This window comes from Condylura cristata, unplaced genomic scaffold (assembly GCF_000260355.1).
Source record: "Condylura cristata isolate star-nosed mole 26May11 unplaced genomic scaffold, ConCri1.0 scaffold00004, whole genome shotgun sequence".
NCBI classification, from domain to species: Eukaryota; Metazoa; Chordata; class Mammalia; order Eulipotyphla; family Talpidae; genus Condylura; species Condylura cristata.
In genome coordinates, this window is record NW_004567105.1 from 31077860 (window position 1) to 31100091 (window position 22232).

The 22232-nt window shown below is 39.7% G+C and overlaps 1 protein-coding gene across 1 annotated transcript in view; it reads left to right on the forward strand.

The window, feature by feature from the left end:
• The first annotated feature begins 206 nt into the window (after window positions 1-206).
• PTPRB (protein tyrosine phosphatase, receptor type, B) overlaps window positions 207-22232 on the forward strand; it is a 117436-nt gene continuing 95410 nt past the window's right edge. Inside the window, exons 1-3 of the mRNA XM_004675896.1 lie at window positions 207-301; window positions 1501-1896; window positions 10305-10561. Of these exons, the coding sequence (XP_004675953.1) occupies window positions 247-301; window positions 1501-1896; window positions 10305-10561 (708 nt within the window). The 5' untranslated portion in view covers window positions 207-246. The remainder of the gene's footprint in view (window positions 302-1500; window positions 1897-10304; window positions 10562-22232) is intronic.

The following is a 22232-nucleotide window of genomic DNA, read 5'->3' on the forward strand; positions in this document are numbered from 1 at the left end:
AAAACTTGACAATTTTATTCAGCTGCTGGAGGCTGGAATTTTTTTACATAAAAAAGAGAGGTAATCATAATCCCTTCTTTCTAAGGAAACAGACAAAAGGACACTAGTGTAAAACTTCCCTAAACAATTCAATAGGAGGAAGTGCTCGTCACTGACTTTTCCCCCCACATTTCCTTCCTAGTCTTTGCTTCTCTTATCTGGGAGAATTTTTTTCCCCCAAGCGAAGCATGAACAGTTAAGTGGAAAATGGAGGCTGAATTTTACATGGCGATTCTTAACTGCTTGATCTTCGTGAACTTAGGTGAGTGGGCCTGCCTCAGTTTCTTGAGGTGTTTCTCTGCTAAGCAGCAAGGAGTTTCTGACATTGAATTATGTCTGAAAAAAGGCAACATTGGAGCCAGGTTTCCATGGCAGTTTTGCCAAAGGCGAGGAGGAGGAGGAGGGGGAATGAAAGGAGGCAGCTCTGCCCACACTATTGAGATTTCTCCAAAAGAAAATAAATGGCCTCCTCCCGTCCTCCAAACCCGGGCAGCTTCTGAAATGGCATCTTTACAGCAAAGAGTAAAGCACCCTGAGGGGAAATTTCTATCATTATGTAACAGTCTGTGGTATTGTCCATGCTTTATTCCAATCAGGTTATAGTTTTGTTTTCCTTTGTGTTAAAAAATATATAAACAAATGGGGTAAGGAACCGGGGTGTGTTTTATTTGGAAGTTGTTATTTGGAAGGAAGATCTGAATATTTTCAAGGAAGAGCTGGGTGAATTAAGTGAATGTACATTGAATTGGTTTATGAACCTGAATAATCTCACTTAACAATTGGATATTTAATTTTCTAACATTGAGACATGTTGATTTGCTAATGTGTGCGTATTTGAGGGGAAACTATAAAAGTTTCCTCAAAATATAGAACTGCTTCTCACTCTAGGACTTAAGGATATTTAATCCTTTGATAATGCTTTCATGAGCTGTTAGGAGCAAGAGGGTGTGCTTAGAGAGGTGGGAAAATTCATTTGAATTTTCTTCTTGGATAAATAGATACAATTTTACAATCGTTAGTCAACCTATGCAATTTGTTTACAACTTTTTTTTTTTTCCAGTGGTGACCTAAGTATAGGAAAAAGAAGTGTCTTTCTGAGGGATGGACAGAGATGAGGTCAAGAGTAAAATGGTTAAAAAAAAAAAAAAGAACAACAGCTCGTAATTTTTGGGTGATTCTCTTTCCCAAGTTTCCTTTTACTACCTCATTGGGGGTGTGTTTTCTCCTCTAAACCCTGTGAAAATATATAAAGGGTAAACATGTTGACATTTTAATACTCATCAGCCTTGGGGGTTTTAAATCACAGGCATTGAATCTGAGACTATTGAGCTGCACTAATAGCAATAGCAAAAGATAGGCAGACCTGTGTGTTTCCTTAACTGATTTGTGAGTGGGTTGTTTTGTTTTCTAATGGCCCTGACAACTTGCTACATAGCACTTTATGACTTTTTCATTTTCCAGAGGGGTTTCAGATAGTCCATGTCCGGAAACAAAAGTGCCTTTTCAAAACGGAGAGAGTGGCCATCGGCTCATGTAATGGCACCGACCAGAGCCAGCAGTGGGCGTGGACTGAGGATGGAAAGCTCCTTCATGTGGAGTCCTCATTGTGCCTGGGCATCATCAGTTCCTTTGGGGGCCCTTCCCAATCAGTCATCTTTGCCCCCTGCTCCCAGGCACCTGGATGGACCTGCTATATGGAGGAAGGATACCTTGAGGTGAAAAATACCTCTCTCTTTCTCAAGAAACAGGGCGACAAGGTAATGGTGAAAAAGGACAACAAATACCTCCATAGCTGGATGAAAATCGATGTCAACAAGGAGGGGAAACTAGTCCATGGAAACCTCTGCTTTAAAAAAGGTGAGCTATTCCTCAGAATCAGCTCTGGAAGTTGTGCTACATGTTTTGTTTTATTGTCACATTCAAGGGAAGTCTACATGTTCCAGTAACCCCTGAGAAGGATTCATAAGCTAATGGAAATGGATCATGGAGATACATCTTGGCATACAGATGTATGTTTAATAAAATGCAGTAACAGTCAGCACGTATAACTGAGATTAATGATCCAGGAATCTGAGAACATCAAAGTGATAATAGGACTAGCATGGTGATAAATTGTGCTTTTGCAAATTTCTGGTACTAGTGTTTAGGGATAATATCTTTGGGGGATTGTACACTTTTGAAATATAAGAGGCCATGCAAAGCCACCATTGCTGACCATTGATGGATGTAAACTAGATGGTGGCCAATGTAAACACTTGTGTACAATGCACAGATTCCTGGCACAGCACTGTAGTTAAGTCCTGTGCTAGGAATTTTTATTTTATTAAGAGCTGGGGTGAGGCCCTCCCTGGTGGCGCAGCAGGTTAAAGCACAGCACTGAGAATCTAAAGCCGCTTCTGCATGAGTTCGATTCCCGCCTGCCCCGGAGGCGACCACATGGCATTGCAGACCTCTCCTGACCCGCCCGCTGCTCCCCTCAGCAGTGTACTTTGTCGATCTGCCTGTTCTGTTCCCCACTCTGTCTCTGGTGAAGCCTCTCACCACCTCTGAGCCTCTGGCCTGTACCCCAGTTCTGTATGCACAAATAAATAAATTAAAAAAAAAAAAAGAGCTGGGGTGTAGGCTAGAGGTGCAGAGGGTGAGAGGAGTCATCAGAGACAGAATAGGGAGCAGAATGGGCAGATGGACTGAAATCCACTGCTGAGGGAAGCAGCAGTCTAGACAGGAGAGGTCTGCTGCGCCATGTGGATCATCAGCTCCCTTGTGTGGGATAGAACTTGTGCCTTAGTGGCTGCTGATAGCTTCATAGTGCTGAGACTTTACTTCCTGTGCCACCAGGGATGCATTGACCACAGACTTTTTAACTAACTGACTCTGTAAGAATCATTTGGGGGAGGAGAGAATCGTTGCCACAATTTTTTCTATCATGACAATATGAAGATCTTATTTCAAGAAATCTGAATTTGGGCATTATATTTGATTTTTAAAAGCACCTCAGATAATTTTTATACACAACCCTAGTTGGAGGTCAGTATACATGGTTTATTACATGTTCTTATTAGATGCTATTTTTTTATTTTCTGTCATTTAATTCATATATTAGATAAGGGTTTATTTAGCAGCTAAACAAATATATTGGTCTCTTCTACAATAAAAGCTGAGCATTGTAGGGGCTTATTCCTCTAAAACTCACTATGAGAATAAGACAAACATTGTAAAGTTGATTAGGAAGTCAAAATTTATCAGAAAATATACAATATGTAGTATTAATTTTGTACAATTCCTTCCTATATACAATATGTAGTATTAATTTTGTACAATTCCTTCCTATAGTCTGGCCTAAACAGCACAGAAACATTATAAATTTTATACACACAAAGTGAAATTCTCCTCTAGCTCCCAATCAGACTTTATGGAGCAGAATATTCTTTTATTGGAATTTTTAAAAAATAGATGTGGATTTAGTGGAAGTTATTAAAAATAGAAGCTACTCAATGAAAAAATTCTCTTCTTTCACACAAAACATATACACTGATGGATTTCACTTCAAAAGTAAAGTAGATAGAATCAAATGTTTACAATCAACAACTGAACCACTATATCTAAAACATGCCTGGTAAATATTTGGCTGAAAAATGGACATTTAGATAAACCAGAGTTAGAATTTGTACATTAGTGCTACCAAAAAATTGTATATTTGCATATTTATGAGTATAACACTTTTTATTTAACACAATTATGTTAACAGACACATTTTTCTGTTCCATCCATACAGAATGACATTAGTTATACCCATAAAATGGAAACTAACTTGCTAGAGAATCCATTGTGAAAAATTAAATTGCATTCAGCTGTATGCAATGAATGACTCCAAATAACCCTTTTTGTTTTTCAATTTTTATTATTTTTTAATTTAATGTTTGGATAATATAAGATCACTCCCCTCAGATGTAGTCACTAGTTCTCCCACCACCAAAGCACCCATAGTCCAACACCATATCCCCTTGTGTTCTTCCCTCCTTGTTTTTACTCTCCCATTCCTCCTCCTCTCACAAATACAGCTTTCAAGGTTTATCTTTGTCTTACCCTTTGATTTTTCTATATTCCACATAAAAGTGACACCATCTGATGCTTATCTTTTTCCTTCTGATTTATTTTGCTTAGCATTTTATTTTGCTTAACACTTCTAGCTCCATGCATGCTGCCATAAACGACAAATGTTTATTCTTTTTGATCACTGCATAGTATTCCATAGTATCTGTAGACCACATCTTCTTGATGCATCATCTGTTGTGAGGCATATTCCATAATCAGGATATTGTAAAAAGTGCTGCAGCGACCATTAAGTGTTTTCAAATCAGGGCACAACGCATTAAAGCGCAGCACTATGTAGTTACCGCAGCCACTGCAGCAAGAGTTCGATCCCCAGGCAAGGACCCACATGGCACAGAAGACCACTCCTGACCCACCTGATGCTCCCCTCAGCAGTGTATTTCAGTAAATCTGCCTGTTTTGCTCCCCAATCTGTCTCTGGTGAATCCTTTTACCTCCCCACATCTCTGGCCTACACCCTAGTTCTTGTATGCATAAGTAAATAAATCTAAAAAAAGAGAATTTTCAGATGAAGGGTACAAAAGGCCATCATTTGGATATGTTTTACAAGGTCTGCCTCTTGTCTATCAATAAGAGGTAAATTTATCTAGACATATTTTCATGTGTCCCTGATATGATTGGGCTAGTGAAATTACTGAAAGAAATTTTGCTGCTGAAGTAAATCACATTCTAAGCAAAACTGATATAATTGCTGGTTAAAGTAATTGTTTAATTGTAGTAATGTAAGTGAAGAAATAAAATTCATTGTAAAAGGTAAGCAGTCTAGGCCCTCCCTGGTGGCACATCGGGTTAAAGCACAGCACTGAGAATCTAAAGCCGCTTCCTCATGAGTTCGATTCCTGCCAGCCCCGGAGGTGACCACATGGCGTGGCAGACCTCTCCTGACCCGCCCGCTGCTCCCCTCAGCAGTGTATTTCGTAGATCTGCCTGTTCTGTTCCCCACTCTGTCTCTGGTGAAGCCTCTCACCGCCCCTGAGCCTCTGGCCTGTACCCCAGTTCTGTATACACAAATAAATAAATAAATCTTTAAAAAAAAAAAAAAGGTAAGCAGTCTATATACTCAGGAGAATGGGTTTAAGTAGAAGCTACTTACTCTAAAAATTAGTAAATGTTCTTGTAAGTATTGAGGCCTCAAGGAGATAAAACAAAACAGAAAAAATCTTTTGTATATACAGATACTTTTTCACCAAATTGTCTATAGGTTTATTTTCTTGTATCATTGTAGCAACGTGGACCTGGTAACTGACCATTTATTAGCTAATCATCTAAAATTATGTGATCATTGATGACTGATACATGACTTATATAATTATTGAAAAATATCTGGCATAGCACCCAGCTACTCCCAATGATTTTCAACTCTTGATATGTCAATGAAGTTACCAGGGATCACCCAGGACTAAATACAACTGTCACAGGGCCCTGAGTTCTTATGTCTTTGTGGGCTCCTTCCCCCATTAAAAAAATAGGAGTGAAATATTGTCATGGGTACGGCAATTTTCATTTTTCCCTGAGGTGTGTGACCTAAAATATTATGTACCCTAAGCACCATGTTTGTTATACTAAAGGGATAAGTTGGCCTGGATACACCAAGCTATTCACCTACTGTCCAATGCCTCTTCCCCTACCCATTTACAGGTATCTGGTTCCACATCTCTCTCCCCTATGCAGACCACAAGCTTATAAACCAACCCTCTTCCGCCATTGGGCCTGGCTTCTTCTCATCCCTTTCGCCACACCTTCTCATCCTTCCCATAGATGTGAAACATGGAACATTAGAATCAACCAGACACATGTTCATAATGTGTCCTCTAGTATAGTGGTTAAGTAGGAATTGGCTTTGGAAAAGCATTTTCTTAATTAATCTTTCATTTATTATTTAACTTCCATTTGTTAATTTTACTTTATTTTTAATCTTGACTGTTTTCAATTAGTAAAAAAAAAAATTCTTAATCTCTGATTATGACCTCTGATTGTTAAATGTACCCTTATTTGCAAATTCTCTCTTAGTTTCTTCACTTTTCACTTCCTTATTCACTTTCTCAAATTTTAAGTGTATATTTAATATACTCTATTTTATGACTGTATGCCTGAAATTGTATTCTTTTTGCTATTTCTAATGATTAAATGATAGTAGTCCCTATCCCTTTCACTTCACCTTTATTCTACCAACCTTATATCTAATATATTTTTACCTGTCTATGTAACATATATACAAAAAATCATCTTCCTTTAAGGTAATTCGTGTTTGATATTTTATCACTTTTCCAGATTATTTTCCACTATTAAAGGGCACATTATATCTGTCATCTTCCTACAGGATAGGAAGTACAAATATAGGTAAAATTTTCTATCTTCAAATGTTCTATTCAGTTACGCTATTTTCCAACATGTTTGAAATTTATGTATATCATTTCAAGGCAAAAAAAAAAAAAGCCAACAAGTTATGTATTTATTATCATTATATAAATATTCCATTTCCATTATATCTGAGTCAGTGATAACTAATTAATAAGCTAAAATGCACATTGCTTTAAAAATGTATTCAAAATATGGTGTTACTATGTTGTACCCATTGCAAATCATCACATACATGACCTATTTGCAGTGTTAGTGCTAAAACTTTTAGATTGGACCCAGGATGGTCTACCTTATCTTTAATTATATTTTTAGAGGAATTGCGTGTCATGTGGAAACAATGTCTTAGCATTGGTACAATAAAGCTTTTTAAAAATAGCTGCTACATATTGTTCCATTGTATAAGAACTTTTCCTTGCATTTGTCAAAACAATTCTTACTTTTTCATGAACTGTAAAAAGTATATATTTTTAAAGACCTGAAGAATGTATAGCTATCAAAACATCCAAAGATCTATTATTTTTAGTGTAATTCTATTATTTTTAATGTTATTCCCTAGTTCCCTAATAATTCTATTATTTTTAATGTTATTCCCAGAAGATGGAAAGATGGACTTCTTTTTATTGCTTTACATATTTCTATAATAGATTTTCTTTCCTCCCATCTAGTTTATAATTGCTCACTACCAACATAAGGGATGATAAAAATTCAGTTTGTCTTAATTGTACTTATGGAAAAATCAAGTGCTTAGGACATTAGAATAACCTGAAAAACAGGATAGAAATACAGATGCATTTCTGGGTCTTCACAAATCGAATGAATCATCATTTCTAGGGTAGAGCCAAAGGTTCAATATTCTAACAAGCTCCAGAGGTGATCCCAATGCTTACCAAAGTTTGCAAACTACACTTTAAAATTCATGAAATTTGGAAATTGAATGTTAAGACTAAAGCTTTTTCCTACTTCTTAAATAGCACAAGCTAAAGACACAGTCACAAAATGAAAGGGTACTGGACTTAGATATTCTGTAGGTTCTTTCTTTGGAAAAAAAAGCAGCAGTGGCCTAGAATGGAAAATGGACTTGTTTGGCTTGGGGTATTTAAAAAATATATTTAGAAGGTTAATGAGAGATAATTTCAGAAGACTGAATTTTTCCCATACAGTATACCAAAGTTACTTGAAATGTGAATATATTATGCTAATTTATCTGATTTTGGGAATGTCATGTTTCATCCTTTGAATTAAGATGAAAACTTACCTATTGCTCCACTTTGAAGAATGGAGCATAGGTTTACATGATAAGACATGTAATTACATTCTAGGTACTTGGAAACTTGTTCTAGTCTAGCCGTATCATTAAATCTTTTTTAAGAGTCTGAGGGCTAAAATTGTCATGTGGTAATCAACTCAGAAAATAAACTTTGGCCAAAGCTCAAAATGACTAAAGTACTAATCTCAATGTAGGATAGAAATTTTGACATCTCAACAAAAGATGCCCTCTTAAAGGAACATTTCAAGACCTAGCTCAATTCAGACTGCAAAAGAAGATACTTCTCCAAATTTGTTGTAAAGGAATATTACTTCTAGTACACTTGTCATGTAGAAACACCTCACAGATAAATAAATCTCCTGATCTACATTCAGAATGGCTAACCTTTGGTAGTGATAGTGGCATAGGTTCTGAAAGATATGGAAACTTGGGTGAAAGTCCAAAAATCAATCAAACCTGAATCTGAGAGGTGTACAGGTAAGCTTGCCAGATAAAATATGTAATATTTAGGTACACTTGAGTTTCAAATATTTTTTAGTATAAGTACATTTCTATTATATAATATAATATGACATCTGTAATATTATATACTTGAAGCATACTAAACTTAGTGAGCTATTCATTCTTTATATGACATTCTAATTTAACTGGACACCACATATTTATATTTGTTTATATTTTATAAATCTGGAAAAAAAGGAGTACTTTGCACAACCCTCTAGAGCTCATGGAAAGGATGCTTGATAATCATGATATTTTAAATAAACAATTTTAAGAGAATTTAGATATTGCTAGATTTTTAAAATACTTTACCACTTTGATCCTATTTCTGTGCCTATCCCCTACTTCTTTATAAATGTTATCCTTTAATACATGTTAGTTAGTTGAAATTGGAATGGAAATGAATGAACATCAAAAGAAGGGTCCACAGGTAGATCAGAACAGGAATATGCAAATATGCAATGATTAATAACCTTTTAGGAGACTACCATTTGACACACAGTAGTTGCTTAATTAAGTAGCTGTTTTAGTAAACCAGTAGAAAATGAAATCTTTGGCTAGACTATATCAGAAATCTTCAAAGTTATGATTATCTAATTGGGCAATGGTTTTATGTGGTCCTATATGCCAGAAAACTTGGGTGAACTATAAAGCACCTTATCTAATGAGTTACACACCTTTCCGAAGTTCATATTGTACTACTTTTCCCTATGAGTATTGATACACAAAGTGTGACCCAAAGATCCTCAGTGTCATCATTGGCATCACCTTTAACTAATGATCTCTACTGAATCGATTTACAATGTCAGCAGGAATCTCAAGAAGTAGAGAGAGAAGTGAAATTTTTTTTAAAAGATTTATTTTTACTTATTTATGAAGAACTAGGGTGTAGGCCAGAGGTACAGGGGTGAGAGGATTCACCAGAGTGGTGAACAGAACAGGCAAATCTACTGAAATACATTTCTGAGGGGAAAAGTCTGCTGTGCCTTGTGGGTCAGCTCCCAGGGCAGGGATCAAACTCATAGTGGCCGGTGATAGCTTTATATAATGTTGAGACTTTAAGCCCTGAGCCACTCGGGAGGCCCCAAGAGCACATTTTAATATTATGGCTAGCCATATTTCACAAACCATTTGTTTTTAAAGTTTAAATCAATTTGCTTTCTTAAAGAACATAGGGCACTTAGAATATACCAAAGTCCCATTACTTGGTACTCACACAATTAGGATTAGAAACATATGAGCTGTAGTAAAGAAATGTCACCGTTTTCCAAGGATTCATCGATCTTCATGACCAAGTTAGACACGTCATTTACAGTGATTCTCAGCCTGTTTTTTTTTTTTTTTAAGATTTATTTATTTATTCATACAGAACTGGGGTACAGGCCAGAGGTACAGGGGCAGTGAGAGGATTCACCAGAGACAGAGTGGGGAGCAGAACTGGCAGATGGTTGAAGTACACTGCTGAAGGAGCAGCAGGCCGGTCAGGAGAGGTCTGCTGCGCCATGTGGATCACCTCCTGGGCAGGGATCTAACTCATGCTGAAGTGGTTTTAGCTGCTTAGTGCTGGGCTTTAACCCACCAGGGAGAGCCCTCAGCCTGGTATTTTAAAGACCATTTTGAGAAGTTGGTGAAAATTAAGTAAGTTCCCCACAGAATATTTGTACATTTGTATAAGTATTCAGTATTTTGCATGAAGTTTTTAGATATTCAAGGATTCCCCCAAACCAATTCAGTGCTCCACGCCCAAAATATTCATAGAATTTTAGTCCTGTTTTCTCCACAGAGTTGGGGCCCTCCCTAGTAGAACAGTTTTCATAGATCTATAAGGAATGGGTAAGCTGGACAAGGTCAACCAGCAATGTTAATCCAAAGTATCTTTTATTTTTCATATCACTAATGCTTGTCTGCATGTTCATTGTTAACATGTGTTATTTCTTCTTTTTCTAAGAAAAATTTAAATTGCTTTTACGTGAAGAATTCAAAATCTGAAGGGTAATTTTAGCAACTGTCCTTTCTCCCTCAGCTGGCCCAGGAGCAGAAGTTTCAGTAAGGAGCATTAGAAATACGGCTTCTCCTCACATCCCCATGACTTTTAAAGCAGTTCCTTATAAGCCAGAACATCTAAGTAGGATTACCACTGAGACCTTCACCAGAAGCACTACGGAAAACTACAGTCAGAACAGCAGCATGAGGCAGCATCCCAACAGGCAGATGATTGCAATTACAGAGACATCATGGGTTCCCTGGACTACTCAGCCCTTTTCCAGGACCACTGAAAAGGTAGGAAAGGTGTCGGGTGCTGTGCACTATGGTTTGTAAAGGTTCTCAGAAAACCCATGACTTGAAAAGACTTGCTTTGCTGGAAAGCCACTACTAAGTTGGTGACTAGACACTTTGAGTCCTAGGTGCAAGATGTAGGTAAGAGCACTTTGTGTAATAAGAAAATCATTGAGACAGAATTGAGATTCTTATTACTTTATGAGGTCAAGACAATTAGGTTGCCATTTTAAATTACACCCTTGTAGCTTGGTCACATCTGTGAATTCTAATTGGGGTTCATAGTCTTACACATAACCTGAAACCAGAAAATAGACATTGAAATCAGCATCTTGCAGTGCATCCTGCATATATGTTACAAGCATGTGTGTTCATGATAAAGGAAAAGAGTCACAATGCAGAGGAAGACTCAGGAATCACTGTTATTGATTTGGAACATGGTCAAAGGTAAGCCAGATCACAAAACAATTCCTCGGCAATATCCACAGGATGACAGGTAGATCGAGGAGCAGAGATGGCGGGTGGAGTGAGCTTGCATAATGTTTCTGTTTCTGGGCCTCCTCTCTGGTTTTTCTTTCCATCTAGGGGATTGGCCACCATTTTAGGTAGTCACTGTAATGACAGAAAATCCAAAAGGCTAAGATTTCATGGCATAGTATTTAGCTGCTGCTGCTGCTTCTTTTTTAAGATTTATTTATTTATGCATACAGACTAGGGTACAGGCCAGAGGTGTGGGGTGGGAGGATTCACCAGAGACAGAGTGGGGAGCAGAACTGGCAGATGATTGAAGTACACTGCTGAAGGAGCAGCGGGCGAGTCAGGAGAGGTCTGCCGCGCCATGTGGATCACCTCCAGGGCGAAGATTGAACTCATGCTGAAGTGGCTTTAGCTTCTTAGTGCTGTGCTTTAACCCACTGAGCCACCAGGGAGGGCTTTAACTGCTTCTTAATAAACAACCTAATTGATTTAAAGAAAGCCTGAGCTTTCTTTATGAGCTTCTGGGGAGTAGGAACTATATTTATTCAATTGTATCTTCAGTAACTGAATGCTTAATACCTCATAGAGTTTTGTAGGAGTAGAGCAGTGTGGAGGAGAACAAACTAGAATGGAGGTGGAGGGGAGGGAGGTGAAATGGAATGGATTAAAATGAACAGAATGGAGTGGAATGTTATGGGGTTGGGTGGGGTGAAGTAAAATGGAGTAGAGTGCAACATAGCAAGAGTAGAGCAAAATGGAACAGTAACAGTAGGCTGGGGTGCTAAGGGACTGAGTCTATGGGTAGGTGTGGAATTGTTGATCACTTGAATAACATGTGGCCCACCTATTAGCGTTCAGTTGTGAGGATCTAGTTGAATACCATACTTTTTTTTTTTTTTAAAGATTTATTTATTTGTGCATGCAGAACTGGGGTACAAGCCAGAGGCTTAGGGGCGGCGAGAGGCTTCACCAGAGACAGAGTGGGGTACAGAACAGGCAGATCGACATAGTACACTGCTGAGGGGAGCAGCGGGTGGGTCAGGAGAGGTCTGCCGCGCCATGTGGTCACCTCCGGGGCAGGCGGGAATCGAACTCATGCGGAAGTGGCTTTAGCTTTTCAGTGCTGTGCTTTAACCCGCTGCGCCACCAGGGAGGGCCTGAATACCATACTTTTATTGCCTAAGTGTCTTGAAGTTTTTAATGTGCTTGGTGTTTAATATACTTGTATTGTATGATAAATAATTTCATTTAGAAGCTAGTTATCCATTTCCTTTTTCTTTCTTCTAATTCCCTCCTTTTTATACATAATCCCCTTTCAACCCTTCAGAAAGCGTAAAGCAGGAAAAGTGGCAAGGATGGTTGTTCTGTGTAGTACTTTTTGGAAAATGTTGATTAACTCAACACATATTTCTTAAAGATCTAACTAGTGTCAGAACAGATGGACTGTGAATTCAGGCTTTGAGTTAAGTCTCTGACTGCCTCTTTCTGGCTAGTGACTGAGCAAGTTATTTAAATTCTCCACGTGTCCGTTTCCACACCTATAAAAGGGAATCTAATTTGAAGCTATTTTTAGGACTGGAGAGATAATCCATGTAAGATGTTTACTGCAGCAGCTGGTCCTGTAGGTGAAATAATTTGTGGTGTAATAGCTGTTATTACTAATTTCTGCTGGGCACAACAATGAATGAAAAATTCACTCAAATTATTGCCATGCAGGAACTTGCCATATACTGTAGTGTTGAAGAAACAGAAATGTAGACAGCCCTTTGTGGAATACATTAGAGAGGTTCCTGTCTGGTGTGGAAGTTTCAGGCAAAGTCTTCTGCTGGAAGTAATTTCTGGACTGAGCCAAAGGAATTTAAGAATCTAATATAAGGCAGAGAAGGTGGAGGAACTGGGTTGGGGCAGGATAGAAAGTTAGAAAATGATTCCAATTTTACCTATGTAAACATTTTAATGGAACTTGGGAATTTTTTCTCTTCATTTCAACCATGCACACCATACTCATTTATTATTCAATTATTGAGAAACTATTATGTACCCAAAATTGGGAGGGGAATATGAAAATAAATAATATATGAAAATGGTATTAAAGATTCCATTGAAAACAATAGTCAATAATTATTGAATGTAGGGTCAGTACTTTGTAGAAAACATTGATATAGTGAATTGATAATTCACTAATGTACAGAAATTGAACACATATTGATGATGATTTCAGTTTCAAATCGTCACTAGTTCCCATGTGCTGTTTTTATTAGGAACATTATTAAATTACCTGTCATTCCTTTTGTACCCAAACATACTTGGTCAGTGGGCTGAGTTTAGAATGCTTGAGATGGAAATCTGGAAATGTAAGAATAAGAACTCAGATTTATGTTTAGAAATACCATGTCACTAATAAATAACTTCCAGGGCAGGACCACAGAGTTGTAGCCTCACAACCAAAGTATGAGTTGGAACTGAGCCATGGGGCTGAGAGTGTCACATACTGAGTCTTTCCTTCCATCAAGAGTCCTTTCGGGTTATGAGGAATGTAACATGAAGAAATGCTATATGGTATCAGCAGAGAAGAGACTTTAGGGATAAATAAAATAGCTAAGATTTGTAAGCCAAGAACTATGCTAACAATTTTCATATGTTTTTGGAGGTGAGGACACATATCCATTTTCCATCATCATGTAACAAATTACCCCAAAACTTAGTAGTTTAAAAAAAAAATTTACTACTTCTCATTCTTTTGTTGATGGGTTAAGTGGCTGTGCTGGGTACTCTGACACCAGTCAGTTCTTTGTGTCTTGTGGGAAAAGAATTTCAGAAAGGACCAGAAAAAGCCTACCAAAGCTTATTAGAAAGTCAAGTACACTGCACAAGAAGGTAGTAGGTGGCTGTAAAGCACTAGGGTCTTCTTTCCAGGAAGGAGTTCCTCTTAATTATGTGTTGCTTGCTTCCAGAACTTGAATTCCCCAGCCCTCCAGAAGTTTCCTGGACTTGCCAAATCTTATCTAGTCTTTGCAAGAGTGATAGCTGGAATGTCAAAATGCAAAAATGCAACTGTACTCATCTGGGGAAGTATCTAAGAGCCCATTTCTACCCCTAACTGGCCCTCTGCTTATTTCATCTGACCTCATTTTTTTTTTAATTACAAAAGTTTATTTTTACATTATTTTGTACATTTTTTTTTCCATCTCAATTGTAATCCCCGCGGGTTTCCCATCACCAAGTCACCCGTGTGCCATCACCATAATCCCGTGCATTTCCCTCCCCCCACCCCGTTTTTGATCCCATTCCCCACTCCACCCCCACAAAATGTCTCTGGTATATGGTTGTTCATTATTTTTGTTATTTTCCACCTGGTCCATTATACTCCTGCTATGAGTGAAACCATCCGGTATTTTTCTTTCTCTTTCTGGCTTATCTCACTAAGCATGATCTTTTCCAGTTCCATCCAAGTTGCTGCAAAAGACATGTGTTTCTCTTTTTTGGTTGCTGAGTAATATTCCATTGTATATATGTACCACATCTTTCTAATCCAGTCATCTACTTTTGGGCATTTGGGCTGCTTCCATGTTTTTCCAATTGTAAATAAAGCAGCAATAAACATGGGCTGACTTCATTTTTAACAGCATCTTTCAGTTTGGAGGGTATAGGGTGCTAAAAGAGTCAAAATAGCCTCATTTGACTGGTGATCGACAAAGGTATACACTGGCACATCTTGCTTTCCTCCATGTGGCCTCTCACCCTCCAGTAAGCTACACCAGTTTCTTTATTATTTTTTAAAAAGATTTACTTTTTATACATACAAGAACTGGGGTGCAGGCCAGAGGTTGTGTGAGGGGTTAGAGGATTCACCAGAGACAGAGTGGAGAGCAGAACAGTCAGGTGTACTTAAATACACTGTTGCTGAAGGGAGCAATAGGCAAGACAGGAGAGGTCTGCTGTGCCATGTGGGTCACCCCCCTGACCAGGGATCAAACTCACACTGCAGTGGCTGGTGATAGCTTCACAGTGCTGTCTTTAACTCCTACATCGCCAAGGAGGCCCGCAAGTCTCCTTATGTGATGGTTTAGGGAAGCTTTGCAAGAGTACAGCGTGGAAACCAGGAGCTTCTTGAGGCCTAAGCTCTGGAATCACACAGAGGCTCATCTGCCACACTCTATTGATCAATGCAGAACAAACCAGGCCATATCTGGAAGTGGGAAAAATTGACTCTGCCTAGTCTTCTCTCCAGGTGAAGTGAGATGGGTAGGGCTAAAGGCTGCAAGAAGTCAATTTAGTGGGGAACCCGAGTGATGGGTGTGGGAGAAGAGGCCTCCAAAGGGAGAGCGGGTGAGCCTGGAACCTCACTTTAGTTTTAGAACCTGAACAGCTTCCTTCTATTGTTTGAGCAGTGGGCTTTCAAGAGCGCTCCAGTTTAGGTCCCCTCTTGGCCATGTGACTTCGTTGGAGGGGTGCCCATACAGTGACATAGGGCTCTAGTGTCAGAGATATATAAGGTTTACGTCCTTATAGTATCTACTAGTGATTCTAACCAATCATGCCAGTTTGCTCTTAACAATAAGGGTAATATGTGTTCCATATCTGCCTCTTCAAATAGTTGCAAGGATTAAAACCTGGTTAAATGAAGTGCTTAATACATTGGTTATACATGATAAACATTGAGTAATCTTAGCTAGCAACTGTTTCTGCTTCATCGTTCTTTCTCTACCTCATGGGTTATTAAGGTAACATACAAAAATGCTTCTAAAGGAATAAAATGTTTAATTGGCTCCTTTCGATTCTGCTAACTCCCCACAAATCTTGTTTGGATACACTTTCTTCACCCCTCCCCACCCTACCCCTTCCCTGGCCTGGGAGAGCGGCTGTATTTCCTCAGTTCATGAATAGCCATTGTGGTTCTGGGCTGGGCTTTTACAGCACCGAGTTTCCTTCCATTTGGCCTTCAAAGAGGTCACAGCTCACGTGTGTCTCCAAATAAGTGAGAAGGCAAATGCAGAAAACCCCCATGTCCTCCCAGCCCCTCAAGCCCAGGGTAACCTCCTTTGTTGTGTTACTTACAGTAAGTACAAAGGAGAGTCTCCCCACTGCCATAATGTTCTGTGGCCAGAGCGAAAGATGAGATAATAGTCCCCATTGCTGAGGCAAACCAATAGAAAGATAAGTACAAAGATGCAGAAGGAAAAACAAAAACAAGAAACAGTCCCCAAACTGTTGCTCATGAAAGAGGTCGTGGGTGGTTTCGTGTGAGTGGGATAAAATATAAACAGACCCTGAGCCTTGGGCAGTACAAAAGGACCACACGAGGGATTGTGGACTGTGAGGCAAATGGTTCCTGAACACCCTAATCTATAGTTGGCATCACTCAAGCCTAATTCTACCAAAGAGCTTATTGTTTTCTTGGTCTGCCAGCTAAAGTGAATCATCCCAGTGGATCAGCATCAAATGATTTGCAGCCCACTTAATCCCCTTTAAATATGCAGCTTTAAGGTATCAGTTTTTTCCTTTTTCTTACGTTTTCTTTTAGTTAAGGTGATTTGCATCCCGTTTTGCAAACAGAAAGACTGTATCCACTTTTTGTCACAATATAAAGCGCATACATGTATGGCACAACCTGGAAATAGACCGTGTATGTGAAATGGACTCTTCCCCACTCCTGCACTGCCCGGGCACAGATTTCCCTGGTCAGATGAGGTCTCTGCCAGGAGGGCTGATGTAGAGGGAGAGAAAGGCAGAGGAAAAGGAAAGTAAGACCAAAGAGGAAGAAGATCTGTTAATTGAGATAGGAAGTCTGTGGCCCTCCTGTGGGCCTTCCTCCCATCCTCCAGAATCACCTGGGAAGCATTTCAAAGCTAGAGTTCCTAACGTGCTGCATCAAGCCTCCTCAGCCAGACTTGACTGATTTAAGATCTAGCACAGAGTGTAAAAGTATGTCAGACTCAGTGGGGAAGGTTAAGTGCGTGTGTGTGTGTGTGTAGGTTAAGTGTGTGTATGTGTGTGTAGGAAAAGAGAGGATGGCAAAGCAAAAGTGGCAGAATGTTTTTTTTAAAGATTTATTTATTGGCCCTCGCTGGTAGTGCAGTGGATTAAAGCACTGCACTAAGAAGCTTAAGCCACTTCCGCATGAGTTCGATCCCTGCCTGCCCCGGAGGTGACCCACATGCCATTGCAAACCTCTCCTGACCCGCCCGCTGTTCCCCTCAGCAGTGTACTTCGTCGAACTGCCTGTTCTGCTCCCCACTCTGTCCCTGGTGAACCCTCTCACCCTCCACATCTCTGGCCTTTACCCCAGTCTGTATGAATAAATAAATAAATCTTTTAAAAAAGGGAAAGATTTATTTATTTATTCATACAGAACCTGGGTACAGGCCAGAGGTGCAGGGTCAGTGAGAGGATTCACCAGAGACAGAGTGAGGAGCAGAACAGGCAGATTGGCGAAGTACACTGCTGAGGGGAGCAGCGGGCGGGTCAGGAGAGGTCTGCAATGGCATGTGGGTCACCTCTGGGGCAGGCGGGAATCGAACTCATGCTGAAGTGGCTTTAGCTTCTCAGTGTTGCACTTTAACCCGCTGCGCCACCAGGGAGGGCCATGGCAGAATGTTAAAAAAAAAACAAACATGGTTATCTGGGCAAGGGCACGCTGAGCTACTCTTCACTAATGAGTTATCTATATGTTTGAAATTATTTCTAAATAAAAAAGTTCAAACAATAAAAAGAATAGTTTACTTAAGGACTTTTAGAGGTAGAATCTGAGGATGTTGATGAGTTAGGACAACCAGTGGCTTAGAACCAATTCAGCCCACTTCAAGAACCAGGGGAGCCAAAGGGAAGCAAGGGGAGAGGACAATGAGCCCCATGCAAGAAATGAAGAATTTCCAAGAAAGAGCAGTTTGGGCAAGGTCAGGACTGGTGGATGAGCCAGCTGATGGGTATGAAGCTAAGACACAGCAACTGTGAGAAGACCGCTCAGTGACTTTGCACCTGTCGTTTCCCTGCCACTGCTCCTTGTACCCACATACTCCACTCACTACAGAAGAGCTTTGAAAACCAGTTCTTGTAAATTCTGATGAAAAATGGGGAAGCTATGAATTCCAGGACCTGTCTTTGAAATGGAAACCCTTCCCATTCTTCCCACACCTGAGGGGAGCTGGCAGTGAAATAGCTTTGCAAAGTCAAGAATCAAGAGATTCTAGTCTGGGAGCTTCCTATTTTGGAGGTAGCTGAGAAGCACGTGTGCTTTCATTCTCCTTTTGGACCTCAAATAGATGGGAGTCACAGAGTGCACCCCATCTGTGTAGCTTCCCTTAGTCCCCGCCTTCATCTCTGTGCCTGAATACTTAGTGTTTGTTCCCCTTTCTATGAGACTGGCCTTCCTGCCTAGCAAAGCAGAGTTGCAGAGAAGATACCCCAAGTGAGCACCTGGGTCCCTGAGTCAGGTGACCTCCTGACTGAGAAATATTAGATCTTCCATGGTGTCAGGGTCTCCTCTTGAACAGGGGTTGATTGGGCACTAATTTTTCCAAAGGCTTAGGTGCTAGTTACTCCTAAATTCTGTGCTCCAGGTCCGCACTACAGCTGCTGAAGAATGTGAATTTATTTCAGATTTACAAATACTTAGCCACATCCTTGTATGGTGGGGGGAAGGGGAGAGGGAGGGGAGGGAGGTGATTATCTACTCCAAACCTGGGGGCATGGGGCGATAGTGAAGAGATATGACTCCTTCCTTTAGGAGATTTATAATTTAGCTGATGGTTTTATCATTACATTAAAAAAAAGTGATAAGATCCTTTGATCTTGCACTTTGATCACTGTCAGCCCCACCACTCAGGAGACTCTGAGCTGCCTGTGTCTGCTTCCTCTAGCAGAAAGGATAAAAAGGAGTGCTCTTTGGAGTCTTGACTAAGGCAGGCAAATCACAGGCCCAGCACATCTCTATCTTTTGGTTTTTAAAAGTAAAGTAAAAAACCCAGATTTTTTTTACATGTAAAATCTATTCTTCTCAGTTTTACCTACTTATTCCAATTTTTTTAAACATTGCTAAGATCTCACAAGAAAAGCCAGAATAGGCGGCATACATTGACCAAACACTAGACCCACTTTTTGCTATCCATGGGAAATAATATTCTGGCAAAGTAAAATATAGAAAATCAGGTGACAGGGGCCTCCCTGGTGGTGCAAGGGGTTAAGTCAGCATTATAAAGCTATCAGCAGCCACTGCAGCATCCCCAGCCAGGGAGCTGACCCACATGACTCAGCAGACCTCTCCCACCTCACCCACTGCTCCCTCAGCAGTGGGTTTCAGTAGATCTGCCTGTTCTGCTCCCCACTCTGTCTCTGATGAATCCTCTCACGCCCCCCACCCCCACACACACCTCTGGCCTACACCCCAGCTCTTGTATGCATAAATAAATAAATCTTTTTAAAAAATAGTAACTCAGATGACAGAGTATTTATGCTCCAATCATGAATTTCTAAGGGAGCTGAAATGGATGATCCCTTCTTTCTGGTTTGTTTTCCTTTTCCTGAAAGCCAGTGCCAGCTTGTCTCATCCACTATCCGAGGGTTTAGATACTGTGAATGCCAGGACCTAGCACCGTAATGTCCAGCAGTCTCTCCGGCTCAGGGAGCCCCACTGCAGCTACGGGGTCTTGCTTGCTTCTAGGGTGAGCAAACTCACTTCTCAGGTGGAGCTTGTCCACTGAGAAGAGGAAATGAAGACGCAGTGGAAGGACCCGAGGTTGAATTGGTGATTCATTTACAGTCACATCTGGTTTTAACTCACTCATTTTTGCATAGTGACAACACTATGCAAAGCCATTTCCTTCAGATTAAAAAATTTAAAACTGGGGGAGGGAGAAGAGGGTGAGAAATCAGGGGAGGGGAAGAAATGCCAGGAAACCTTAGCGATGTGACTGAGAGAGACTGGGAGCCTGCTTGAGGGTCACGTCCGGCACTCCCACTCCTCCCTCCCAGCATTTAAAAACATCTTGGCCTGGCCAACAATGTGAACAGCCCTTAGAGGGCCTGTATGTTTGCCTCCTTGAGGTCTTCTCCTCAGTATGAGTTTGAAAGCAGTGACAAACTGTTACATTTGGAGGTTCTCAGAAAGACATTCTCATCCAGTGACTGTCCTTCTCTACCATTAGTGAGTGCAAAGCATCCATGATTTATTGTTATTCCTATACTAGTACTACTAATAGTCACAGTATCTAACATGTATCATAGGTCATTGAGACAGAAATGGAACTTCTCATCAGTTCTGACAACCATCCTCCAAATTTCCAAATTTTTCTGGAGACTAATGAATGACCTAGGGAGGTGATGACCTAGGAATCTAGAAAGCTTCCTTGAAATAAAAGTATCTTAAATGACATGTCTAGACAGAAAAAGAGTATGTCATGATTCTTTTCTTGTTTATCAAAATTATTTTACCCTAAATATTAACCTAAATATTATAATACCTGCTACAAGTTAAGATTATATATCCTTTGGCTATAATTTACTATTGAGCCAGTTCAAATTAAAACTTAAAAAAGGGTTGCCATTTGCAGTTGCCTTTAATTACCATATTCCCAATTGCTAGGCTTTCTTATTATTAAAAATATCTTGGGAAAGATATATAAGAATTGTATTTAAAAAAATTACTTTCTCAGAGCAACTGAGAGGCACTTAACATTTATTAAGTTTGCTGCCTGTTGGTCCTTTTTCTATAAGCATCTGAATTTTATTTTTATTAAGGTTATAAACACCCTATGTGCATAGTATATTATAAATATATGTTGTCTACATAATATGTAGTAAATATGCATTATATACATGTAATATGGTGTGTAATATAATGTACATATTCTGTATTATATAAAATACAGGGTCATCAATTATGCACTATGTCATTAATATACTTATTTGAAACATTCTAAAATTGTTCAAAACCTTTGAAATCACTTACACAGAAAAAGAGCAGTAAGATATCATCAACTATCATTTAAAATCATATCTAGTGCAGGCATTAGCATTAGTGGATTAACAATCTGAAACTTTTGTTTGGGATTTAATAGCTCTCACCAATGAGAGCAGATGGGCTTGTTAAAAAACACAGATTTTTGTACTCCACTATGGGGGTTTTGATTTCTCCAGTTGTGAGAGCCCTAAAATTTCCACTTCTAGTCAGTTCTGAGATGCTCACTATCCTGGGGCCCTCCCTGGTGGCGCAGCAGGTTAAAGCGCAGCACTAAGAATTGAAAGCCACCTGCCCAAGAGGTGACCCACATGGTGTGGCAGACCTCTCCTGACCCGCCCGCTGCTCCCTTCGGCAGTGTACTTGGTCGATCTGCTCCCCACTCTGTCTCTGGTGAATCTTCTCACCGACCCTGCACTTCTGGCCTGTACCCCAGCTCTGTATGCACAAATAAATAAGTAAATCTTTAAAAAAAAAAAAAAAAAACACTATCCTTCTCCTTTGTTCTTTTCTTCCTTTCAACTTCTTTCCCACTCTTGTTTTCTCCCACCTCATTTTTTTTTCAAAACCAACCTCTTAATTTTGTTTCTTTGCCCATCTCTCTCTTTTTACATTTTACTTTTCCTGTTTCCCTTCTGAGATGACTTTGAGCAAGAAGATATTTAGAAGGACTTGACTAGAGTATCTGTTCACATAACAATATTTACTAAACAGTTACAGAGATTCCTTCATTTATCTATCCATTCAATAAATATTTGAAACTATGATATGTCATGATCTGTGCAAAAATAAGACACAGATTCTACCCTAAGGGAATTCCCCAAATATCTGGAGAAGACAGAAAACAATATACAAACATAAATAACTGAAGTATTATTGTGTCACTAATGTTCTATATTAAACAAATGGGCTGCTGAGTGAAGAATGATGAAAAGAAATTTCCCCTGTAAAGTCAGAAAGGGCTTATGCTAAGACCTAAGGGTTCTCGAGGTAGGTAGCTAAGGAAGAACCTGAGGAGGAGAATCCAAGAAAAGATCAAGTACCAAGGCCCTGGTGCAGGAAAAGAGCTACAGGGGTGTGTTCCCCAAACCTAAACCACAGTGTGGCATGGCACACAGGAGGTACTTAGGGAATATTTGCTGTAAGAATGTGTGAATTGGCCCTCCCTGGTGGCGCAGCGGGTTAAAGCACAGCACTGAGAATCTAAAGCCGCTTCCGCATGAGTTCGATTCCAGCCTGCCC